The sequence below is a fragment of the Scomber japonicus genome, chromosome 18 (genome assembly GCF_027409825.1).
Source record: "Scomber japonicus isolate fScoJap1 chromosome 18, fScoJap1.pri, whole genome shotgun sequence".
NCBI lineage: Eukaryota > Metazoa > Chordata > Actinopteri > Scombriformes > Scombridae > Scomber > Scomber japonicus.
This window is the reverse complement of record NC_070595.1, coordinates 13,227,387-13,251,513: the sequence shown is the minus strand read 5'-3', so window position 1 is coordinate 13,251,513 and position 24,127 is coordinate 13,227,387. Positions and strand designations below refer to the sequence as shown.

The following is a 24,127-nucleotide window of genomic DNA, read 5'->3' as shown; positions in this document are numbered from 1 at the left end:
TTTTAAATCCCGTTTGTGGAATGACGACAAAAGCTCTCCGACAATTTTCACACATGGAGATGAAGTTAAACACACTGATGAGGCAAAAATGTTTACAATACTGCATATTGACGATGCTGGTAAATTGAAGTTCAGAGAACATCTGGATGTGATGAGGGTCATGTGGTTTGTGTGTATTTGCTGTAAACAACAGTGCATCAAACGGTAACAGAAACATGTTTTAACCTCATAACGTCATCACATGCAGATCGGGCTTAGGCAAGATGATGTTTGGAAGCCAATCATGTTGACCTTAGCCCTAGTGTTTCATTGCAACCAGTATCAATGGGGAATTATGTTTTGAGCACAACCAATCAGAGGGTTTTACTGGTGATTAAAAAGGACTTAAAGTACAAAAAGTGGAGTGTCAGCTATGGCTTTAGTGTTAGATTACATACTTACTGCTAGCTCCTGTGGAGTTTAAACGGAGTGTAACACTACCAGGAGGTACCCAAGACATTTTTCATTTTAGCCTGAATAAAAAATGAATGTGGTTGGTCGTATTTTGGGTTGGAGCCTTGACTAAAAACAGGCTTGGTTTTGTTTTTTTTAGTTTGAATTAATCAGAACTTCAAGGAAAGATGAATCCAAGTATGCAGAGGAAGAAAGTAGAAGTATGTTATTTCTTCTTAACCTGCTTTTGCAACAAGTTCAACGGGTCTTATCTTCTTTAGACATTATAAGCGATTGACAATGAACTCCGATATGATTTCAGCACAAAATTCAAGGGGAGTCACTGATGATCACATCTGTAGAGTTACTACCAAAAATGTAGTCAACCAAAATGAAAGCTGCCGTTTTTTTGACTGTATAACAAAATGAAGAACCTGATTCCAACGGGGGGGGGCAGGCTTTCTTCCTAAAACACAACCAATAACACCTGAACTGATAGGAGATGAAGAGCACATGAAAATGGAGGGTGACGGCAAAGGATTTTTACTTCTACCTTCCCTACCGTGTTTGTGCTCTACTTTTGCAACCGAGGCCACAAAGAAACAACTATGCAACCTCCTTCTCGCTGCCATTATTTTCTAAAGTCCCCTTCCAGCAGTGGTTTGCCACCAGCTGGGATCTGAACTGCACATTTTGGCGGATATACACATTTTTGGGGGGTAAATCAGAGAGAGAAGAAGACAGACAGAGACACACACACACACACACAAAGAGCAGGAAGAGACATAAAAGATCAGTGAAAATATTTTTTGTTCAGATATGGCATAGTATTTTCCTGTACATGAGGTTGTTTTTTGTAAACGCATCTGTTTTTCTAAAGTGTTTGTTTTTAAAGGGCATTTCACCTTGAAGAACAGTTCAGTGAAACCAACGCGTTTCTAACTCGCTTTGAACAATGGTCGAGGTTCACCGTAATTATTGCACTTTTACAAACAGGGCAGGGATGGCTTTGGGGGGGGGGATTGGTCATTCTCTGCTTATTTTTCCTCCTTAGAAGGGAGAGCACGACGACAGTTTAGACACCAAGATGTCCTCCAGATGGCCTTGTGCCGGTGGAGCCAGCTCCTACTCCTCCTCCTCCTCCTCAGGGCGGTGGGATGGAGGGCTCGGTCACAGCCAGCTCCTGAGCCAGGTCATTGAAGCGAGCGATGTAGTCCACGCTGCTCTCGCTCATCATACAAGCAAGCTGAGAGTCCATCTGCAGGCAACGACAGAAAAGACAAAGAGAAAAAAAACACAACTCCTTTTAACCAGTGACCTCTGCCTTTCAACCGGCATGTTTGCTGTTTGTTTGTAGTGACATGTCAAGTAGGCATCATAAAGAACAAAAAGCCAAAATTCATCAACGTGCTTTTATCAAAAATCCACATCAACTTACCTCTGCCACATCAGGAAGGCCACGGGACTGAAAGGAATCATGGGAATTGCAGTCCATGAGGCTAGGACCAAGCAGAGCCGTGCCACTGGAGGGGCCAGAGGGGGTTAGGGTGGTCCGTCTGCCCTTATCAGGAGAGACCATGCTGGCTGAAAGGAAAAAAAGAGAGAGACAGAGAGACAGTGAATAAAGGGGACAGCACACAAATAGAGTCGAAACAAAGGCGTGTTCATGGGACATGAGGAAACGTGCAGCTGTGTCAGTGTTATTGTGAATTAATAAGAGAATGAATATTTGACTGAACAAAGAGTCCTTTGTGAACGTCACGTTACTGATGCCATTATTAATCTGACATGTATTTAAAGCTACCTACTGTGTTACAGTCACTCTGACCAGGCTTTAAGTATTTCACCATATTCCCACTCAAACACAGACAGAAATAGACTGTGTGTTCAGTAATCTGGATAAGACATTTTGAAGATTTAGTATCTGTTAGTGTGTGTTTAAAAGACTAATAGACTTACAGAGAAGACATCCCAGTGTGGAGTCAGATGAGTCGCTGGGGTACCACTGGGGGTCATGGCTGGGCGATGGGATCCAGCCTCGGGACGGGCTGACTGAGGGAGATGAGGTTAACAGTTTGGAGCTGTCGCTGTTGCTCAGCTTGGCTGGAGAGAGAGCCGTCTCCTCACCTGCAGCGGGACAGGACAACAGCTGTCAGATTAGATACGCGACGTTCAAGACGCCAACTCGGGAGTGGAGTCAGCTGTATGTCGACATGTTTCTTCAGCAGAGTACTTTAAATACTTTCAAACTGTCTTTCACATAAATCAACCTCTCCAAAGAAAACAACCAACCAACCTGTTGTTCTTCTGTCATTTTAATAAACAAACTGCGGTCGAGTCTAAGAAAAAACTTGTCTCCTGTCTTGTCTGTCAAGTTTTTCTAAGAATAGATATCAGCAGATACACGTACCATAGTGGGCAGAGTTGATGGCGAGCTCGATGATGGAGTCACTGATGTGTGTTTGAGGTTCTCCGGGAGCGAGAGCCTCTTCAGGGGGGCCGGGGAGAGAGATGTCCAGGAGTGAGGCTACGCTGGGTGGAGAGAGGAGCGAGTCTCCACCACCAGTCACTCCAGGAGACGGTGGAGGGAGACCATTCTGTGGAAAGAACAAGATGAACACTTAATGGGACAGTTTCGTTAGATCTTCTCTGCTTTTATTTCTTATATTATTAGAGGAGTTTTCAGGTCGACGTGTGTGTTTTCTCTATTTCTCACTGTCTGCCAGAACAAACACAGTCGTCAGTCAGCAGTGATCCAAAGCTAACGAGCATGGATGAATACATTATTCCCACCACACATCTAATCAAATGACATGTAATCAGAAAAAAGTGTGGGTTGATGGTTGATGTTTATATGGTTAATTATAACCAAACTTCTCATAAAATCTGAATTTGGTTAATAACTGAATTATAGTCTCGAAGAATATAATAGGTATATAATAGGAATAGAGGGGCCTTGTTTTTAACTGTTCTTTTTGGTTTCAAGGGTATCTTAACTTCACACTTCATTATTTACAGTATTAGTTGTTACATTTGCTGTTTACCTAAAAATGCAGCATTATTTTTTCTAATACTATTTAAAATCACATTTACATAAGTATTAAGTAGTAAGATGGTTTTCATGAAAGTATCAGTAACTGTAATATTGCCTTGCTTTGGTTACACAGAGTACTTATAAAATCACTAAGCAGATTTGTGCAATGACTATTTAGCATAATTGAGAAGGAGAGGAGGAGGAGACAGAGGCACCAAAGATGATGTAGCAAAGTCCCTAGTGTGTGTGTGTGTGTGTGTGTGTGTTCCTGACCTCTGGGACATTGTGCTGTAGAAGCTGAGAGTTCGGTTCAGCATCTACAATGGGCGTGGTGCCAAGCAGGGTGCTGTTATCAACAGCGGGAGAATCCAGCTCCCGACAGGGACTGCCAGGGATGATGCCTGCAGACTTGGCTGCCAGGTCGATGGCACCTAAGAGAGGACAGAAACAGCGTATAAAAGCAAGGGATTTGTTACATCTGCACAGACCTGATAAGTGTTTACAATGCTTCAGACTAGCATGTCAAAATGGATTTTTACCAGAAAATAAACTGCAAACTACATGTTTGTATTCAGCAAATAATCTCAGCAACAATTTGAATATAAAAATAGGAAACAGGCAGTAATCTGAGGGGTCAGAGAGGATATGAAGACTTAAATGTACTGAAATTCTTCCTCTAGGAGAGTTTAGCTGGAAAGAATGTTGTTTTTGTCTTTTTAGCCCTGCACAAAAGAGTGTTTGTTCAAAACCTTGTTGGAGATCATGTGGGAGTTAAAAGGCCAATCATTTTATATCATTTGAGACGGTGGAACTCTTTCTCAAACTAAAATAACTTAATTTTAGAAAAAGTGAAGAAGGAATATTACTTATATAAATTGTTGGTGGCAGGCAAAAGGACAACATGCAGAACAGGTCAAAAACTCTCTTTAGGTGGTTTTCTTATTTTGTTGAGGGCATTTAGTAAAAAGCATACTGTTTATTGCATGTGACACGTGACATGACAAAAGGTACAACTGATTTAACTTCAACAGTACAACATAATTACAATCTATCAGGAATTTACCAAAAAAATGAAATAGAAGAGATAAATGGATTGATTAATAGATGAGGTACCGTAAAAACCGGTGTATAAGTCTGAAAAACACTTTTTTCCCAGACTGGTTTATTTGAATGCACCAGTAGTTATTCATTTATAAACACATATGCTCATACTCCAAAACTTTCTCAATTTACTTTTATTAGAAAAACAATTAAAACACACACCTGAAACAGTGTGTCTGGTTAATGGTCTGGTAATAATTTGCTTAACTGAACTGGACCGGTATATTAACTGTGACTGTGTTCAGGTTAGGCTGAGCTTCAATTAAACCTTTTAAAAGAACACAATAACTTTACATATTTGATACAGTGTGTAGCTGTATGCTCACTGAGTCCCAAAAACTCTTCAACAGAGCTGTCACTGTGCCAGCTTGGTCTGTAAATACTGAAACATCACTGCAACTAGTGTCTGAAATACTTCTGAACAACACACAATCATTTTTCCATACAACATACAGCATTAATGGGTCTATTTTCATTAGCTGCCAACACAGCTGGAGTGCGCAGCGAGTGCTTGACACTGCTGTTGATAGGATGTCATAGTTCATAAGTGTGGACGCTCACATCATTATGTCTACAGTTAGTGTGGACTGCCTTTTACATATCTATGATCATATCCAGATCCAACCTCTCTCTGTATTTTACTGGTGAATAGGACACACCGGTGTAAAAGACTCACCCCACTTTTAAATAAAAAAATATTGCGTTAAAGGTGCGTCTTATACACAGGTTTTTACGGTACTTACTGGAGAGCTGATTGGCCGCTACAGAGCTGGAGGCGGCAGGAGAAGCTTTGGACAGGAGGGGGCGGGAGGAAGGATTCAGACGGGGCTGGATTGGCCGGAAAGATCCAGTTCCTGAGGGAAGAAACAGGAAGCAAGGCAGTAAGAGATTAGTGGAGTGCAGACAGAGAAATGATATTTGGCTATGTGTAATGAACACAATGATAATAGTAACACATACATCACCACACATGTTATGTAGTGTAAAGTAATGACAGGTTTACACTGCACGATAGAGAGAAGTAAAACTCACTGTCCCACAGCACCAAACATAATATTTCACAGTAAGATACAGATGTTTGAAAGCATACCTGTGGCAGAGGAGTTGGAGAGGATGGAGAAGGAGCAAACATGCTGAGGAGTGTCTCCAGTAGTTCGGGGTAACAGAGTTCGCTGTGGACAAAAAAAGCACAAATTTAAATAGATGCAGGTTTGTTTTTTTTAAAAAAAAGTGTGATCCATAACATGTCAGAGGTCGATCCATAATAAAGACACTAAAAGTACAAACAACTAAATGCATAAACAAACACATTTTTGTTTCTTCTTACCTGAACCACAAGTGGTTTCCGAAGTTGTCTGTTTCGAGGTTTTCGCGGTCGAGAAAGAAAAAGATCTGACTGCATCTACAAGGAGAAACAAATATTATATGTATAATTAAAAAAATAATAATAATCAATACATACAACTTCATTGTAATATGGATTTGTAGTTCTGTCTTACACTGATGGAGTCGAGCTGTTGCCTTAAGGCCAGCTCCGCCTCCTTGTTGGGGGAGAACATTCTGTTGTGGCGTGAACTGTTGGGGGGGAGCGTGGTGGGTACAGCGAACACACCGCCTTCTGCATCGCCGCCTGCTGTCGACCCCAGCAAAGAGCGGGGAAGATTACGACCACCTAAACAGGACAGAGACATAAAAATGTAATAAAAAACACTACAATTCATTTGTGCTATGCTTCCAATACTGGAAAATGTGGTAAACGAAAGAGATGCACTGCCTAATGACTTCCTGTGGTCTAATAAACAACTTAAGCACCATCATCACAGACACATAATCAATAAAATTAGAAGACATACGTAAGTCAGAATATAGCTGTGCAAATGACAAGCAGATACAGTACTAGGAACTACACTCTTTACAGGGAATAATCTACACTAAAAATGCGTGTAGTATTCGTTTAGGCTGGGCGATAAAGGCACATTGATACCTGAGCCTCCGACGTTTGGCAGGTGTAACCTGGCCCCTCGGATAGAGGCCTGCTGTCGGCCACAGCTGGGGCTGCGAACACCTGCTAATGGACCCTTTCCTGGAGGCGTGAGGGCCTGGTTTTGCTCCTCCTGATGGGTTTTGAGTGGTGATGTGGCTGTGGAGCACAGCTCTGGAGCCTGGAGGAGAGGACACATTAATGACACCATCTGGCTTTACATGTACTCTTTTACAAGAGTTTAATGGTGGCGCAAAGAGCAATTTACAGCCCTTTGCCAGTTCTGAAATCAGCTGACATTGTACCAGTGTTAAATGTGTCTATTCATCCAGGATTTAATGTGGATGAAGACACTTAGTCATGCTGTTTTATGAATCCACAGAACATACACCACACATGCTGCTGTCCAACTGCTGCATGTGATTGAAGACCACTTAATAACAATATCTATTTTAAGCTGCGGCCTTCATTCATACCACTGGGATGCACGTTTCAAATCATCTGCCTTATGATACAAGTTCATTTCTGTTTCACTGGTAGACAAATCAAACACAGTAACAGGATATTCTGCCCACAAAACATTTTAAAACGTTATTTGGCAACTAGCATAGTAACATTTAATCCCTACCAAAGGTTTCGGATTGACCTCAGTTGCAACCAGTCTGAGCAGGCAGCGCAACACACGGTGTGTCCTGCTGGGCTTAGTCTGTGTCAAGGTTTGTCCGTTTTGTTGGGTGTTGTCAGTAACTGCGATAGGTTGCCACTCATACTCCAGCTGCAGCTTGCCAGGCTTTCCTAACATCAAGTATAGCTCAGCCAGGGTGACGTTCTCTGCATCACGGGCGCTCCAGCCCTCCTCTCTGATCTGTTCAGCAGTCCGCTCTTTGGCCGCCGGGGCAGGACCCTGCGGCATGCCCTCCTCTGATGCAGCCACAGGTAGCTTGCCTGGAGGTGTCTGGTTGGCCTCTGGAGAAGAAGTGCTATTGTTCTGCTCCTCTTTAGATTGCTCCGATGTGCTCTCTGCACCACTACACAACTTGTCATTGCTTTTGGTCAACGATAAGCTGGAACTGGCCTCTGCTCCACTGCAGGTCTTGCTGCCTTCAGAGGGGCCCATCCCAGCTCCCTCTTCTCTGGGAGCCTGCTGAGAGGAAACAGGGACAGAGACAGGTAGTGGTCTCTTCTCCTCTACCTTTGTAGAACTGTCTGATGAAGGCTCAGGGTTTAGGGACTCAGTCCGACGCGTGTCACTCAATACAGTTACTGAAGCACCACCGCCTCCAGCGGCGGCGGCAGTGCTTCCTCGTCCAGATTTTGCACCAGTCCGAATTGGTGGAGCAGTGTGAATTCCCAGGATCTGGGCAGTGGGTAGCTCCTTTGCATTAGGCCGGTTCTTTCCGCTTTCTAGCCAGTGAACAGTGCAGGAGGCCTTGGAGTGAACCACACGTGCCACACCGGGAAGCATCGTCAAGGAGCTGCTCTCAGCCGGAAAAAGAAAGAGCTCCTCCGGTTGGGATTTGCTGGGAGAGGCTGTGCTGGACTGGCTGCCCTCCAGAGCCTCCCTCTCCATCAGACTCTTGAGCTGAAAGTGCCAGTGTCAAGGATTCTAATATAACTGATAGAAACGGGCATGTCCTCCCAAATGTTTGCAGCTGAAGTGCAGTATCACTGCTCTATTCACACTCCACGGATGATTACACATTTTATACTGTGCAACAGATATATTATAAAATGAATTTTGTGAAATTCTGTATTCATTTGTGCCTCAGCACACTCAACACCATTTTACTTAATGAAATGGGATGTGCAAATTGGTCCTAATAATGCTCTACTTATCAAATGATGTGTTAAAGGATACAATCCGCTGGTCGTGGTACGCCCACTTCTGTTTCAGATACTCAATGAGACTGGAGACTTTCCTGTGGAGCTCCACCACCATCCTGTGTTGGAAAAGACAAAAAAAAGAGTTGTTAATTTGCGAGCTGCTGTAGTCAGATAATCCAGAATGAAAATGGGTTGTGTAATTAAGTTTTCATGCTTCAACATATTTTTGGGGGGTCAAAGTTTTGCTGCAGTGGTGCTGCGAGTGTGACCACAGAAGATTTTCAAAACACCTTGGTGATGCATTCATGTAAACTCCAACATCAGAAAACTAGGTGTCATTGGCCAGAAAGCGCTGCATTAATGAGTTGTGCTGTTGAAAAACAACAGCAAATGTGGGTGTAATGTAAAGAACCATGTGAGTTTGGATTTACTTGCATTACAAATGCCAGATGTCATTAACTGGGACTTTTCAAAACTGTTTTTGTAGCAGCCTTACGACATGATAATAAATTTGCAGATATGACACCTCAGCAACTTGACCCTCATACTGAACAGAAGTAAATGCAGTCAGCAGCCTTAAACAGTTAATCATGAATACATTTTTATGACATCTTATGATACGCTTTTGAAAATGTTTTAAGGTGACTGACTCCTCTCAGAGATGAGTTAACCGGCATGTCTGACCTGAGGCGAGGGTTGTGAGCCAGACTCTGAACGCGGGCCCAGGAGTGGTTGCTACGTGGTTGGAGCTCCACTGCCACCTTCAGGGGAAGACGTACCGGCTTCTGGTCCTCCTCATCACTTACTCCTGCAGGGACATAAAGACATAAGTGAGACTGACTGAAAAACACCAGCAGAGCTCAGAGAAAAGGTTTTGCTTGGGTTCACTGCGAGACCACAATTAGGTGTTTTTCAGGGCGAGAGCAGGTGTCCATACTTAGTGGACTGTTTTTGCATTTGAAAAAGTCTAAGTATAGTTAAAAGATGCCAAATGTGAGACAGGTTGGATTAAGATTTTTTTTTTTTTTATCATTGATTAAAGTATTTTTTTCTCTAACTTTGATGAATGAATGTTATTGGTAAATGACAGTTGGTCCAACCAGTCACCTCCACCATCTCCCTCCTGCTCCTCCTCACTCTGCTCCCAGTGTTACCATGGAAACGCCACTAGCCCACACGCTGCCATTGTTATTGCCAAAGCCCCGCCCCCACAAACCCTGTGCCTCGCCATTGACGTTGTTTATATTTTCAGCAGTGTTATTTGTTTACTTTGTATTTGGTATGTATGTACAGTGTGTGTCGGGGGCGTCCGTGCGTGCACATTCTTACCATCTGGGTCACAAAGTTTCTTCAGTGCACGGCACATGGGTGCTTTGATTCGAAGGTTCCTCCCTTTGGAGCGCACAGTGGTGGCCCTGGTCAAACAGACAGAACAGCAGAGAAATCTTGATTATTTTTAGAGGACGACTTTTCTGGGTCACACTACACTTTTCACTGCAGCGCTCATTGTCTCTGCATTTTTCACAGAGGAAGGGTGCTAATAATTCATATTAATACAGCTTGTTAAAAAGAACCTCAACAACTGGACTAGACAAAAATAACAAACGTGTTCCTATACAGTAGCAGTACAGTATGTAATAGTGTTTTGTGTACGGTCACTTAATTATTAGTCAGTCATTAGTTATGATGACTATCCACATGATACATATCCGTGTATGTGACAGTCAGCGACTATCTGAAACTCACTTATGTGCATCACAATGTTTGCTTTTAAATGTTATCATCATCTATGCACACCAATCATTCTCACAGACAAACATGCTTGAAACTTACTAGGAAGGCTACTTAACAACAAAACAAAGAAACAATAAAAGATAACCACTGAGTTGAATCAACTGTTGTTTTTTGTAATATTTTGTTTGTAGATCTCAAATTTCCCTGGACACACAAACAGAAACTAAATGTTGTCAATAAACAGAATGATGTGCATAGATGTCCCAGTTTTCAGACTTATATTTCCACAGGTACTATGGGTTCAGTGAGAGTGAAAGAGTGTTTTTGCAGATGTGATCAAATAAATCAAATCAAAAGTAGCATACTTGTCAATCCCAGATGTTTGCATGTACTTGACTTACCCTTGCTGGATGAGTTCGTTTAGCTTTGCCACATTCTTATCATCCATTACTGTCAGAGACAAAACAAAAAGGAGAGCTCCGTTTTACAACATCATCCTTCAGGATCAGCTGTCCCCCATGACTGGGAGCATGCAGCGTTTAATCACATCCCTTGTGTCCCCAACTACCAGCAGCAAAAACACTCAAATACACAAACATCTTTTAAAAAGGCACATAGTCCATTCAAACACGTGTGCAGCTCTCACTTACATCCTCCGACTTTTTTGCGGAGCTCGGCGTAGCAGATGAGACCGTACAACTCTTGAGAGGATTTTTTCAGCACTCTGGAGTACACTGAGGAGGAAAGACAACAAAAGTCATAACACCCCTGTAACTAGTGACCCAGGAGGCTTGCGCATGTTAGAGACAGATAACAGGAGAGTAACATAGAGTGCTTTTTGTAGGGGAAAGGGGCTTAGCTTATCTGGTGAAATTCCTTTACATAAGGTATGTTTTGGTACTTTAAGTGACCCAGCCTAACAAAGAGCTGTACAGAGATCAGTGTGACAATTGTTGAAAAACTAGACCTGGACTATACTTGTCTAAAGCCCCATTTAAATCCAGGACTCGTATGAATGCCACGCTAACGTTTCTGACAGCTTTCGTTGATGACTTCAACAAACAGGATATTAGAGACAAGATGCGATGCTACAGGTCACATATTTGTATTGTAAGGGTGTCAAACACAAATGGCGGCTCACCATTGGCGAAGTCGATGTGTTTGGAGATCTTGTGCCACGTGCGGTAGTAGAAGTGTCGGACCTGCTCCTTGTTCTTCACCATGTTGGCCGGCTTCCCTCGCTTCTTGTACTTCATTGCAATGTTGTTCTGGATAGCCTCAAAATCCTTCCCGTGCTGAACACCAGAAAAAAATGAGTAGATGATGTCAAAAGATATGAAGAGATATGTTAGCTTGGTTTAAGTGTCCTAAAATAAATAAACATTAATGCCTTTTTTGCCCATTTACTGTAAAATGATACAGTAATCACAGCCCATTAGTTTCCATCTTGTACCTCATAGAGCCCCTCAAAAAAGCTGTTTTTGTCCTCAGCGCTCCAAGACTCCCACTGCCGACGGGCCCTCTTCTGGTTACCAGCTTGCTCCTCCTTGTCAGCAGACCCTTGGCCCTTGGACGCCTTGGACACTCCCCCCGTAGAGCCGGCCACAGGCCCCGACTGTCCAACTGCCCCCTGAGAGGAAGAGCCATTCTCAGCCCCTGCGTTACACAGAGAAGACGCCCACAAATCCATCAGTCATCAAACATTCAGAGGAAAAACACAAGTTAAATATCAGAGTAAGAATGTTTTGGTTTACCGCACTGCTTGTTTTGTACAGCAAAGGAAAAATGTACAATTGTAGTTCTGGGGTGCGTGGTTTGGGAGATGGTAAAATCCATGCATACAAAACCACCCACTGCCATTACAACGCACAACCTGCAGAGCTTCCCCTTCTGTGGTTCAGCTCTGGCAAGGAGGCAGGAAAAGCAATCAGTCCCTATGGCCAGGTCTACAGTGCACGGTTCCAAAATCAACTCGTGGTGGGCTTGAATGGCCAAGTTTAGCCGAGCACAGAGCACAACGCCAGGAGGTATTAACACAAACACAGGGGCCGTTGCAGCACTGCACTATGTTAAGGCAACAGTCGATTTTCAGCCAAAATGGGTGTTCATTTACAAATCGAATCATTGTGTGGTTCATACGGACTAACTTAAGATGTGCCTCTTTTAAAATAGATGTGAAGCATAGCATCATATCAATATAAACAGAGCTTTCTTGGTCCACACTTGCACAATCTATATGTATTACACTTAACAATCACACTCACTTTCTCTTTTCCAACCACAAACGAAATCCATTAGTCATACCCGTCAGAGTAAATTAATTCATCTACATAGTGACACAGTTCACCTCTGTCCGATCTGAGTCCAAATCATTTATAAAGCCTTTAACAGCAAGAAGAAAAAAAAACACATATTGTCCTTGATGAGCAACATACACACGCAAAACAAAAATAAAATACCTGAAGCATGGCAGTACTGATTTCTCTGTAAATTTATGAGCAAATACAAATTCTGGAGTAAGGAATATTCAGGTTTCTAGCTGGCAGCACATCAGTGACAGGCTGTCACATGAGCAGAGGACAACTCAGGTGCTGCAGGTTTCACACATAATGGATATTAATGCTTCTGCCCCACCCTACTACCCCACCTGTCTTGTGGGATTTGTGGTATGGAGATCAGGACAAGAATGCCCAGTTCTAAAGGATACATTTATTCAAGACATTTTTCTATTAAAATTAGGGATCACTATTTTTATTCAATTAGGCAATAATTTAATGCATTTAAAAGTCAGTCTGCCTGAGAGTTTTGTTTCTACACCCAGATATTAAATATTACTGTCAGTTCACAAATGACTGCTCTTGTAGACTTTAGCGTATATATTTCTCACAGTGTAACAGACAAAGTGTAAGCCAGTTTGCTCCTGCAGGTTGATATTTCCTACAGTGAGAATACACCACAAACACATCTTTGGTTGTTTGTCACATCACTATTGTCTATTTTGACAATTATTATTAAATTACACATTTAAAAAAAATGTTTTACATTTTTTATACAAAAACTGTAATTCATAAATTGGTTGGATCAGTGTATAAATACAATTTTTATATTATGAATATGGGATGTATTTTTCCTTCACTCTGTTTATAACAACAGCCATTAATAGCCTTTCTTTTTAAATTCACTACGTCATGTTTCCAAGAAAGTGCGACTGAAAATAGTCAAGTTACAATCTAACTGAAAAGTAAGTTGTGGCCTGTGACTTTTCTCCTTTTAACAGGATGGATGTTGCAACTTGTGTTGGAGCAGCCTGAGCTCTACCCGGACTACATGCCAGCCAGTGGCCCGGAGGGACTGCACAGCACAAAAGCTGCGTCACTTTACTCATCACTGATAAACAAACTGTAAATATAGTGACACTATTAAACCTGAGAGCAGACCCCCCACTTTGCTAATCCCACCCCCCCCTCTGAGCTGGTCACCTATGGTACCTTTCGATTTTGCCCCGCCATGTCCATTGATGGTTGAGCCGATTGAATCCTTCCGGATCCGTTTGCTTGGAGGTCGGACACTTGATCGGAGAAAATGATGTTGATCGTGACACGGAGGGGCGGGTTCCGTGGAGGGCTGGGGCTGCTGGGTTGAGCCTAGTCCGGTTCGGTTCGGCGGAGAGGCTGGGAGGACCGGAGCTGAACCGGGGCTGAGACCCGCAGCTGATGGATTAAGACTCTCCACTCCGTCGTCTCCCTTTGTACTGCGCTCCTCGGTCGCCTGCTCTCCGCTCTCCTCCTCGTCGCAACCTTCGGGCTTTCTGGACGGATTCCTCCTCCCATCGACACCGATCCCCTCCCTGGAGCCCGGTGTCATGCTGCCAAAACACATTCAGGGGGGAAATTGTCACATTAGGAGCAAAGCGGTGTGCAAAATTAACTTCTAAAGACGACGTTCACTGTCTCTCAACATGGCCGCCGCTGTTTGTTTCAAATCCCCTCTCCAGTCCCGACAAAACAACACCAAATATATGCATTTAACCTATTCACATGAATTTTATTAAACAACCAAATGAGTTCATTAACTGACTGCGGTGTTTTACCAGCTGTCTTTCGGCTCTTATGGACAATATTTAAGGTTGAATTTCAACTAAATTCAAATGCGAGCGCTTTTCAGTTTAGCGCCCTGCAGAAACGACAACGAAAACCTCTCGGTGCATTCGCCCTCTAAATAAAGTGTTTATTTCAAACACAATTTTACCCATTTTCGTGATCTTCGGTAGTGGGCGACGTCTTCTTTCTCTTCACCATGGGTCCGATTGGTTATATTGGCAATTACTGGTCAAACTGGGCATAATAAATCCTAGACCGATCTCTCCGCTTTCTGCCCTCTCCTTGCTCCTGCCTCGACTGAACTGAACTCTCTGCGCAGTTCAACTGTTTTCTACCAGCAACAACATTACTCAATGCTTCTTTCAAACAAGAAATAAAACTTTTATAGCACACACCAATGTGAGATATTTACAAGATACAATGAAGAAGATTTCCCCCGTTTACATCAGCTGAGCTCATTTGAATTGATAGGCGCAGATAGTTTTTATTAACCTGTGTGCAAGTGGACTTTGCTTGTCACTACGTCACCATCGCCTTGCAGAAATATATCTGCAAAACGATTAATTTAATATGCATCCTGTAATTGTTATGATACACCATTTTCTAACAGTATACTATCGCCTCGTACAAATAATTAATCACATGTTTAAAAAAAAATGGGCACAGAAAGCAGCTTTTGTGTGCCCGATGAGCACCAATATCAGGTGTATTACAATTGTAAAATAGTGTAATTATGTGTGACACAATACAAAATGTATAGGATTGTGTTTTCTCGATTGTTACCGTCCAATCTATTTATTTATTTGTGAGGTAATATAACCAGGGTGAGGGCAGAGCAGAGAGGTGACAGCAAGAGAAAGCTATAACAAAGGAAGATTAATTGGCCATAAGTGGCTTGAAGTTTGAAAGTGATGATAAATAATCTCTTTATATACATTCCCACACAATCTGCTGTCTGTCATCTAAACGCAAACTCTCAGTTAAACTCCATCCAGCCACAAAATATGACTGATATATAACAATAACCCCCCGAAACTACTAGTTAAGTTAATTGATGTTTACTTGCACTATGTATGCTTCTTACAGCTTTATTATAATCTCAATAGATGGATGTAGTGATAATTTAACTTTTACCCAACATCAAAACATCTTTTCAGTGTAGCTTGAGGTTAAGTGAAATCTTCCATTAGTAAATTAATATCTATACTTACCTATACATACTCTCCTACAGTGTTACAGTCCTAATAGCACGGTGACTGTAGTATTTTAACAGCTAGTATGGAGAGTTAATGTCACTTAAGTAGTGCAATGTCACAATAGTTAAAGTTAATTATAGTAAAAGTTGTTTTTAACTTAGTTGTAATTAGCTGTATAAAATGAATTGTGGTCATATCATAACGTGCTACCTAGCATGGCTGCTGCTGTTGGCTAGCTAACTTAGCGTTAATGTTACGGCACTCAAACAATCCATAAGACTACAGGAATCTGCTTGTAACAAAACTAATAATTCAAGAAGAGCCTGAAACCCGCTCCTGATAACACAATCAATGTCTAATTACCTGAAGTGGAAGCCTGTTGTTGGTATTCCCAATCGAGATACTGGTTAGCATCCCTTAGCTGACGGTAGCACTCCAGCTTGTTAACGATGACAGCTCCAGCACAGCGAGTATCCACGCGCTTTGGCACGCCCACTACGACTCGAAAACAAACCCTGTTATTGGTCAGAAAAACACCATGACGACGGTTAAAATTTGATTGGCAGGAGGCTCCGCCAATCGTCATTGAGAGAGGCTTTGCGAATGACCAATCGCCATGCTCTTCCTGTCATGCCTTTTAAGTTTCCCGACAAGAAAAAAAAGTATACATATAATATATATATATATTTTAACTTCAAAGCGGGTTTGACGATTAAATATTGTTACATTTTTGTTCATTAGTACTAATTTCATTTCAACGACATTGGCGTCACTGCAATGCAGTTTTTTTTGGCGCTCTAAATATAGGTTCCGCCCACAATGTGATTGACATTTTGAAGATCAAATCAGCAGGCCCAACTCATAGGATATGTTTGTATTAAACACCAGTATACACCGAATTTCATTCTCATAAGCGGATTCGGAATTCCAGGCAGCAAAATACTGTCTTCACCTCAGGATACAACTCGATAACTGCAATACACATACAATACATCACAGGGGCTTTTGATATAATAGCATTTGCAGTTTACAGCAGTTGATTTTTCAGCCTGAGGTAAAGTGAAAATTCTTTGTTCAGTCCAAGCGCCCCGGTGAGCAAAACAAGTGTTACATATCGAGGTAGCATACGGTTGTGGTTGTTTCATGGTTCTACGACGGACCAGCAGGGCGGAGATTTGCGTTTATTTACGAGTTGCAACAGGTGATATATTTTCAGTACATGCGCAAATCAGACAGTGCTGTTAGTGCTGCCGTGACCAAATTTTTGTGTCAAAAGACTCAGTGGATTACAATATCATAGTCGATCTTCACTAAGGGGGGCGTCCTGTGTACTGAAACGAGTGCACCTCAGCCCTCAACAGACGCTTTATATTCCTCTGCGTCACAGCTGGGGACGCTGCATTTCGTCACTAAGGAGTCTGGTTGGGCAGTCGCAGGCAGGAGGAACTTGCTGCTCGTCCAGTTGGCAAACTGACGAAGTTGTCTTCCGAAACTTGAAGGCTCAAAACAAAACCACTATGACTTCGACGAACATGTTCCAGGGGTTGGAGACTGGGTCGAAACCAAGCTCAAGGTGAAGAATATGTTGTAGTTTAAAGGCCGGTTATTTCTAAATGAGATGGCCAGCGGTCTATTTGGGCGCTCGGTCAGCTACTCTCTCAATGTAGGTTAACATGTTTTTTTTTGACAGGAGCTCTTCACGGCTTTTGGATTTTAACCCCCCATGCTTCTGTCTTAAAACACAACGCTAGCATTCAGCCCTGTTCCAGCTGAAAGTGAATCTCTTGCGTGGTCGCTGAAGTCGAGTTGTCAGCGTCAAGGACTAGCCTTTTCCAAGCTAACCCGACCAGGCGTTGTCTGCTGCGGAAGTGTGAAGCCACTTGAGACAGCTCTTCTTTGTACTCGCCAACTCCGGCGTAGCGGCCACATTGTTCATGTTTAGAGGAGATTTCGTTTCCTCTTACTGATCTGAAAAGCGTCAGCTCTTTGATCAATTATCTTTTAATAATCGAGTTTAAGTATGTTGTGGCCTTTTGATAACTTGAGAAAGCACCACGCCGAGTCTATGGAGGAGTGCTGTGGCGCCCTTCCCGGGTAGTTAGCCGTGTTATCAAATATCCTGTTATCTGGCAGCGTTTGCTAATGCTGTCGCTTTACTGTACATAACATTACTATTGTTATCTTATTTTACGCACCATTTCCTACTCGACCCTGTATGCACTAGGGCAAAAGTATGACATCATGTTTAAGTGTAAGCATGAATATCATGACTCAGTTGTTTCAGAGACATTAGTGTCCCCTTTTTATATTTGTCAAGGACTGACAGATCCTCAGATAAGTGTTAATTAAATGGCACATCGTCATGGCCTTAATTTAGTAAGATAATTTTAAGTAAACCATGAAAAAATACCTAACATTATTTACAGAATACTGGTCTTTTCACACCTGTATTAAGTAGTTAATCTTAATGCATTAATAAGTAGGATCCTATGGAGATTGTACTACTTTTTTTTTTTTTCTGCAGGGTGTTGCAGCCTCCTGGAGGTGGCTCTAGTAACCTGTTCGGTGGCTATGAGGATGATACAGCATCAAGAAGACCCAATAAGATGGCCTCTAAACTTTTTGCTCCACCAGAGGAACCCCAGAATGTACCAAGACGCTCTAATCCTCCAGGTCAGACCAGCCTGTCTGGGCTAACGGATGTACAGTGGCAGTCCAGTCGAAGCATCTATCAATGTCAAGGGTGTGAAAACTGTTAATAAAATGTGATAGGCACCTTCTCTGTTCTCTGTGCCTGGGATTAACCCCACCTCCAGATTCGGTTAAGTATCTGGTATAATCAGATTTGTTGGAAAGTGAATTTCCAAGCCGGCACTGCTGGGTCACCCTATCAGTATTTTACTGTGCTATTAGCATCCCAGGTGTGATATATTCATTTGCTTATGTACATGGTGTGTCGCTGAAGGGAGACTGGTCACGTAGAAGCTCAATATAGATGTCAAAATATTTCTTGATCCAGTATAAGTAACAACATTTTACCGCAGTGTCATGAATTAGCTGGATGTGAAATGGGGGCAGTGCAGTTCATTAGTCATCAAAATAAAAGTTGAGTGTGGGATTTCTGTCATTGTCACTGCTGTAACATTGCACACACCTCTGGTAATATTTCATGCAGGTGGGAAGAGTAGCGGAATATTTGGGGAACCTCAACCTCCAGCTCAACAACAGAGACCCATACCTCCAGGTGGACGTACCAGCAACATATTTGGGGCTGCAGAAAGTGCACCTGTCCAAAGCCCAACCCGAAGCCACCCAAATAAGCCAAAGGTAGGCCATGTATGAAATATTCTCTCCAATTGGACTTGTACGTTTTTCCTTTCCTATTCCTCTGCTGACTCATGGTAACTTAAACACATCAGCCAGTAAGTTTGTTTTAAAGAGTAGTTTGTGACAAATTGATTATTTGACATTATCTACTGCTCATTCTGTAAATTCAGCTCAAAAGTCAATACTTGTTGCTTCATTTTATCCTTTATTTCTCATCTATTTTAACAATCTCAGCAGTGACACAGTAAATTTTAACTTCAACTTTTTAAGAAATCTGCTAATTGATCAGTTTCACATAACTGTGGTTGGTAATAAGAGTGAGAACAGGCATTAGAGAGGAGGGGGGTAATGCAGCACAGACTGTGCCAAGTTCAAGGTATTTACTCTCATAATAACCTATGACATAATATAATTATTATTCAGCCCCCCCCCCGCCAAATCCTATGGTTTCATTCTGTCCCGATAGTAAAACCCCTGCCCCATATTGTTTTCGGCCTTGTAGTATGACTTGAAAAATGTGCCCATCCCATGGCACGTTATCCTGGTCTACATGGCACTACAGGCCAACTGGCATTCAAGTCCATGTTCACATATATACAGTTATACCGACTTAGCTTATTGAATGTATTTACTTTACTTTAGAAGCTGCTTTAGCTTTGTTTTAGGCACATGAAGAAGAAAGTCTGTGCTAAGTTTTTTCATTAATTACCAAGTGAAACGTTTCTTATCTTTTGTTTTTGACAGGACAATCTAAGTGTGGGACCTGAAACTAAATCATCAGGTGAGTTTCACTTTGTTTCATAATGAAAAATATGAACTCTTTGTGGCAGATTTGATTTTATGTTGAGTCATTCTACCCACTGTAGCTGAGAAAGGTAGACTGTCATTAAGCAGATCACAGGGATTACACTAATAGCTAGATCTTTTTAAAACAGCCTCTCCTTTAGGTCCCCCAGTCCACATCATATGATTATTAAAAACGGTTTTTGAATTTTGCGCTTAGGGGTTTTATAAAATCTCAACCTGTGCCTTTAGTTGGATCGGAGGAAAAAAGACATTACCTGTGTGTATATGTGTGTGATTGCTTTGCATAATTCTTCATTACGTTCTCCGAGGAAAATAGGTTATTGGTTTTTAGCCATGATGGCAGCGTGATTCCAGGCATTGACAGTATCAGCCACTCCACCACTTTGGTTCAGACTGAAATATATCAACAGACTGCCATGAAATTTAGTTTAGGGCTTAGTGGTTCCCCAGAGCATGAATCTTACTGATGACTGATTTTATTATTTCATTGTGGCTACATAAGCAGGTCAAAATCAAAAATGTTTTACACGACTGATTTTGATAAAATTTGGTACAGACATTTATTTTCCCCAGGCTTTTTCTCTCATACTACAACAAGTTTCACATTTGTGGTTCTGAGTGAAATGTTGAGACAACCATAGAGCGGTTACTATGAAATTTGTACAGATGTTAATGGTCCAGTGAGGAAGAATTATAACTAGGGCTGGGCGATATGGCCTTTTACTAATATCCCGATATTTTTGAGCCATGTCACGATACACGATATATATCTCGATATTTTGCCTTAGCCTTGAATTAACACTTTGATGCATACAATCATACCAGTGTGATGATTCTACATTAAAACATTGTTCATACTACATTAATATATGCTGATTTTAAACATTCATGCCAAAAGCGTAAATAACAACTAAACAAATTCATCAAAACTGTATTTATTAAAGAGTTATTAAGCAGTGGCACAAACATGTCATTTCAAAACAAATAAAGTGTCTTTTATGCATGATGTAACTAATATGACACGTCAAAACAACACTAAATAAAAGTGCACATTTTGTGCATAACGCCACTAGGATATAAAGGTAGAGCTGTCTCTGCTAGGTAGATTATATCAAGTGTGTGGATGATCTTTTTGAATCCGGGCTTTTAACCACACTCACTGGGGCCATGTCTATCTCTGTGTGGTGGGTTACTGCGGACGTTATCTCCTTCTGTTTTTGACTATTTTAGTCGTATTGCTGTTCTGGAAAAAGAAGACGCTAGACTCAATTGCGTCAGTGCTGGTTGCTTCGGCACTTTCTTCAATATGTCACTGGCCGGAGATGTGCTCTTGCAGAGTTTCAAGCACACATGGTGATATAACTTTGCTGTACTACCAGCTTTTGTGGTGACGCTTTTATGGCATACTTTACATATTACGGTTTGTTGTTCAACGTCCTCCCTCTTGTACCCAAACCACCGCCAGATGATGGATCCTGAATTGTTTTTTTGGGAATTAATCTCCCTCCTCCACTTGTCCATATTACCTGCTGCTCCCGCGACCTGAGATCGCTGCTACTGCTGCTACATGCTACCGGGCATATGACGTTGCACGCACAACAGAATGTGATGTACGTAACTAGGTGCGCTTGTTTTATCTCTCTGTGCGGAGAGATGAGAGAGTGAGAAAAACCTGTAGTTCAACGGGCCGCGACTAAAAACAAACTGCGTGTAAATTGAATGTATACTCGAATATTCGCGATATAGTAATTTTCTACATCCCACAGAGAACAAGCCGCGATACATCGAGTATACTCGATATATCGCCCAGCCCTAATTATAACTATAAGCTCATTATTGTATCACAATCTCAATTAGTCTAATACTTGATTATTAGTTTTTTACCAAATGCATGTAAATCTAAAGACATTCCCATCAGCCTCAGCTGTACTTTGTGTTTAGTGCTGATTAGCAAATGTTAGCATGCTATTAACATACTAAACTAAGATGATGACTCTTAGAAATGTTGCCCACACCAGGGAAATAACTGTCATTGTGAGCATTGTAGCATGCTGACGTTGGCATTAGTCTGAAAGCACAAAGTACAGCCTCACAGAGCTGCGAGCCTTGCTGTAGACTCTTAGTATTTTTAATTCCAAGTTTACAATTACTATGAAGAACTTTCTTCTCTTAAAGTGCCCGAGGCCAAGGTCAGCCAACCTGAGGTGAAGGAGGAAACTGTCGCCCCCGTTGTCGTGCCAGCCAAAGAGGAACCTGCTGCTGCTCCTGCCCCTGCCCCTGCCCCTTCCCCCTCCCCTGCCCCTGCTCCTGCTCCTGCCCCTGCCGCCGCTGCTGCTGCTGTCCCCCCTTCTTCAGAGCCAGCACCCACTTCTTCCTCCTCTTCTTCAGTTCCTGACGAGACTTTGAAGAACCACGAGCCTCACCTGGGACCCAAACCTCGCTCTCACAACAAGGTCCTGAACCCCCCCGGAGGAAAGTCTAGTGTGGTATTCTACTGATCAGCTGAATACACCAGTCCTCCCTGTTCGTTGTTTGCTCTCCTGTTAATCTTCTCTCATTCCAACACCCCTTCCCCCCTCACGGTCATTTCACATTTTCAACTAATCAAAGATTAGGAATTTTTGTGTTGACAACAGATTCCTGGTCTTATGTTGCCCTCAACTTCTTGCACTTTCAGCTCCTATCTGGTTTCCAGCTCTCTGCTCAATTCTTCCTGTACCTTGAAACCTGCAGTCATACAATCACAAACCGTTCAATCAACAGGCTAACTATTACCCAATCACTTTAACTGTTAAGTCATATTGTGGTTACTGTTCTCACACTTTTTTTTCTTTTGCATGTGTAAATGTAGTTGAAGGCACAATTACTTTTCATTTTGAAAACATGTTTTGCATCTCAAGAATTGTTTAGACATCAGAAGAATGTTTGTGCGATTTCTCAGCTTTAAACAGTCCTGAACTCAAATGATTTTGTGTAACCATTATTAAAAGCATAAATTCATTGCAGACATTTGCTCAAATTGCAAGATGCCTATTTTAAACCTTGGTATGCTGGCTTTCAGTCAGGAGGGGGTGAACAGATGTTCTCACCAATGTAAAATGTTTCAGGGAGTTCCACGAGTGCCACCTTTTTCACAAGCTACCAGGTCCTTATTCAATCACAGCATAAAATCTTTTTTTTTGGAAGTTTATTTTCAAAGTAAAAACGCGTTAGACATCAGTGACTTACCCAAAAATCAAAAGCCTTGCATCAGCCGAGCATTCACTCTCTCGCCTTCCCATCAGTTGTGACTTAATTTAGCTCCCTCTCATCTCAACATGTGTCTCATATAAATGATCTGCTGTCAGAGCCCAAACTCTGTTCAGGGAGAGACGCCAAAAATTGACATTGAAACAAAGACGAATGAAAATGTTTACTCCCAAATATTTCTGCTTCCTTTTTAAAGGTATTTTGATTCCATTTTGATTTTATGCGAATGTATTGTGCAGGTACTTTTCTGCTTTGTCCTCATTGCTTGCTTTCTGAGAACATGCCTTTAATTTGCCTGGGGTAGGCCTCTGTTTATGTTTTAAATTAAAACGGCTGAAGACAAGTGACCTCTGGACAAGCACGTGGCCTATCTTGAGTCCAGGTGGGCTCATTAATAATCACCTCTCCTCCCACTTCATGATGCACATTGATGGTATTCTGGTGCCAGCCTGTCCCCTGTATGTTGATGTGCCTGGCAGGCAATGAGCGCAGCAGAAGAAAGAAATCCTGTGTATTGCAATAAAAACTGTTGTTTTGCATTTGGAGTTTGTTATTTCAATGTTTTTTGGAAAATGAACAAAATAAACAATCACACTCAGAATATTTATACAGATTTATTGTTAATTCTTTGAATTACTTCACTAATGATTTGCCCAGCTTGCACTCTGTGTAAGCTGCTTGTTTCCACATTAAATAGCTACATTCTTCCTTGAAGGGGGAAACACTTGTCAATATGTGACTGTACTACTGTTTTTAGCCATGCTAGCAGCATTATGTCTGCCTGTCGTTGGGCTATGTCCATGTACAACTTCACAAAGCTGCTAGCATGTCTACTTGACTGTCTTGTTTTCTGTCCATTAGGCATTTCAACAAATACAAAGAATGATAGGAGTCCAGTTTGTAGCTGTCCACAATAAAAATGGTGCTCCTTTTAATTTTAAATATAATTATTCATTAACATTTACGAGGTATGCAGCTATTGCAAACACATCTAAATGAGAGCTTGTCAACCATAAAATATTACACTTGCCATCACAATCTCATAGTTGTGGGCAAAAATGAAAGGTCAATGTGGAGTTGGCATTACTTAGATGATTATGGCAAGAATCTTAAATAATCAAGAGCTCCTTTCACATGCAGCTTGTCTGTAGGAGAGCTTTAAACTAATGTTTCATGAAGACCATGAAACAAGCATCGGTGAGGTTTGAGGAGATCTGGGCAGCAGGGTAACCATAATTACTGTGAACTGATGCGTGATAAAAGAGCAGACAGACAAGCAACTCATGACTCAGTTGACTTCAAATAACAGTACAGAGGAGTAAATAGCAGGGCTCATTGTATG

At 41.8% G+C, this 24,127-nt stretch overlaps 2 protein-coding genes across 3 annotated transcripts; one reads left to right on the top strand and one right to left on the bottom strand.

Annotated features, from left to right (window-relative positions):
* Nucleotides 1-631: 631 nt before the first annotated feature.
* cramp1 (cramped chromatin regulator homolog 1) lies at nt 632-15,874 on the bottom strand. Of its 2 annotated transcripts, none has more exons than XM_053338771.1 (20): nt 15,766-15,874; nt 13,595-13,971; nt 11,560-11,762; nt 11,248-11,401; nt 10,757-10,840; nt 10,508-10,556; nt 9,702-9,787; nt 9,057-9,180; nt 8,407-8,488; nt 7,177-8,130; nt 6,552-6,729; nt 6,067-6,239; nt 5,895-5,969; nt 5,658-5,739; nt 5,311-5,421; nt 3,740-3,897; nt 2,843-3,029; nt 2,392-2,559; nt 1,871-2,016; nt 632-1,690 (listed from the first exon to the last, which is right to left on the bottom strand). In XM_053338771.1, exons 2-20 carry the CDS (start codon nt 13,968-13,970, stop codon nt 1,577-1,579), a joined length of 3,504 nt encoding a protein of 1,167 aa, XP_053194746.1. In that variant the 5' UTR covers nt 13,971; nt 15,766-15,874; the 3' UTR covers nt 632-1,576. The 2 variants fall into 2 exon arrangements, with proteins under 2 accessions (XP_053194746.1, XP_053194745.1); XM_053338770.1 differs by lacking the exon at nt 15,766-15,874 and adding an exon at nt 14,355-14,479.
* Nucleotides 15,875-16,739: 865 nt separating this feature from the next.
* On the top strand, nt 16,740-23,373 carry jpt2 (Jupiter microtubule associated homolog 2). The gene is made up of 5 exons (XM_053338050.1): nt 16,740-16,975; nt 17,927-18,075; nt 18,578-18,729; nt 19,474-19,510; nt 21,712-23,373. The coding sequence occupies exons 1-5, from the start codon at nt 16,920-16,922 to the stop codon at nt 22,032-22,034; spliced, it is 717 nt and encodes a 238-aa protein (XP_053194025.1). The 5' UTR covers nt 16,740-16,919; the 3' UTR covers nt 22,035-23,373.
* The last annotated feature ends 754 nt before the right edge of the window (nt 23,374-24,127 follow it).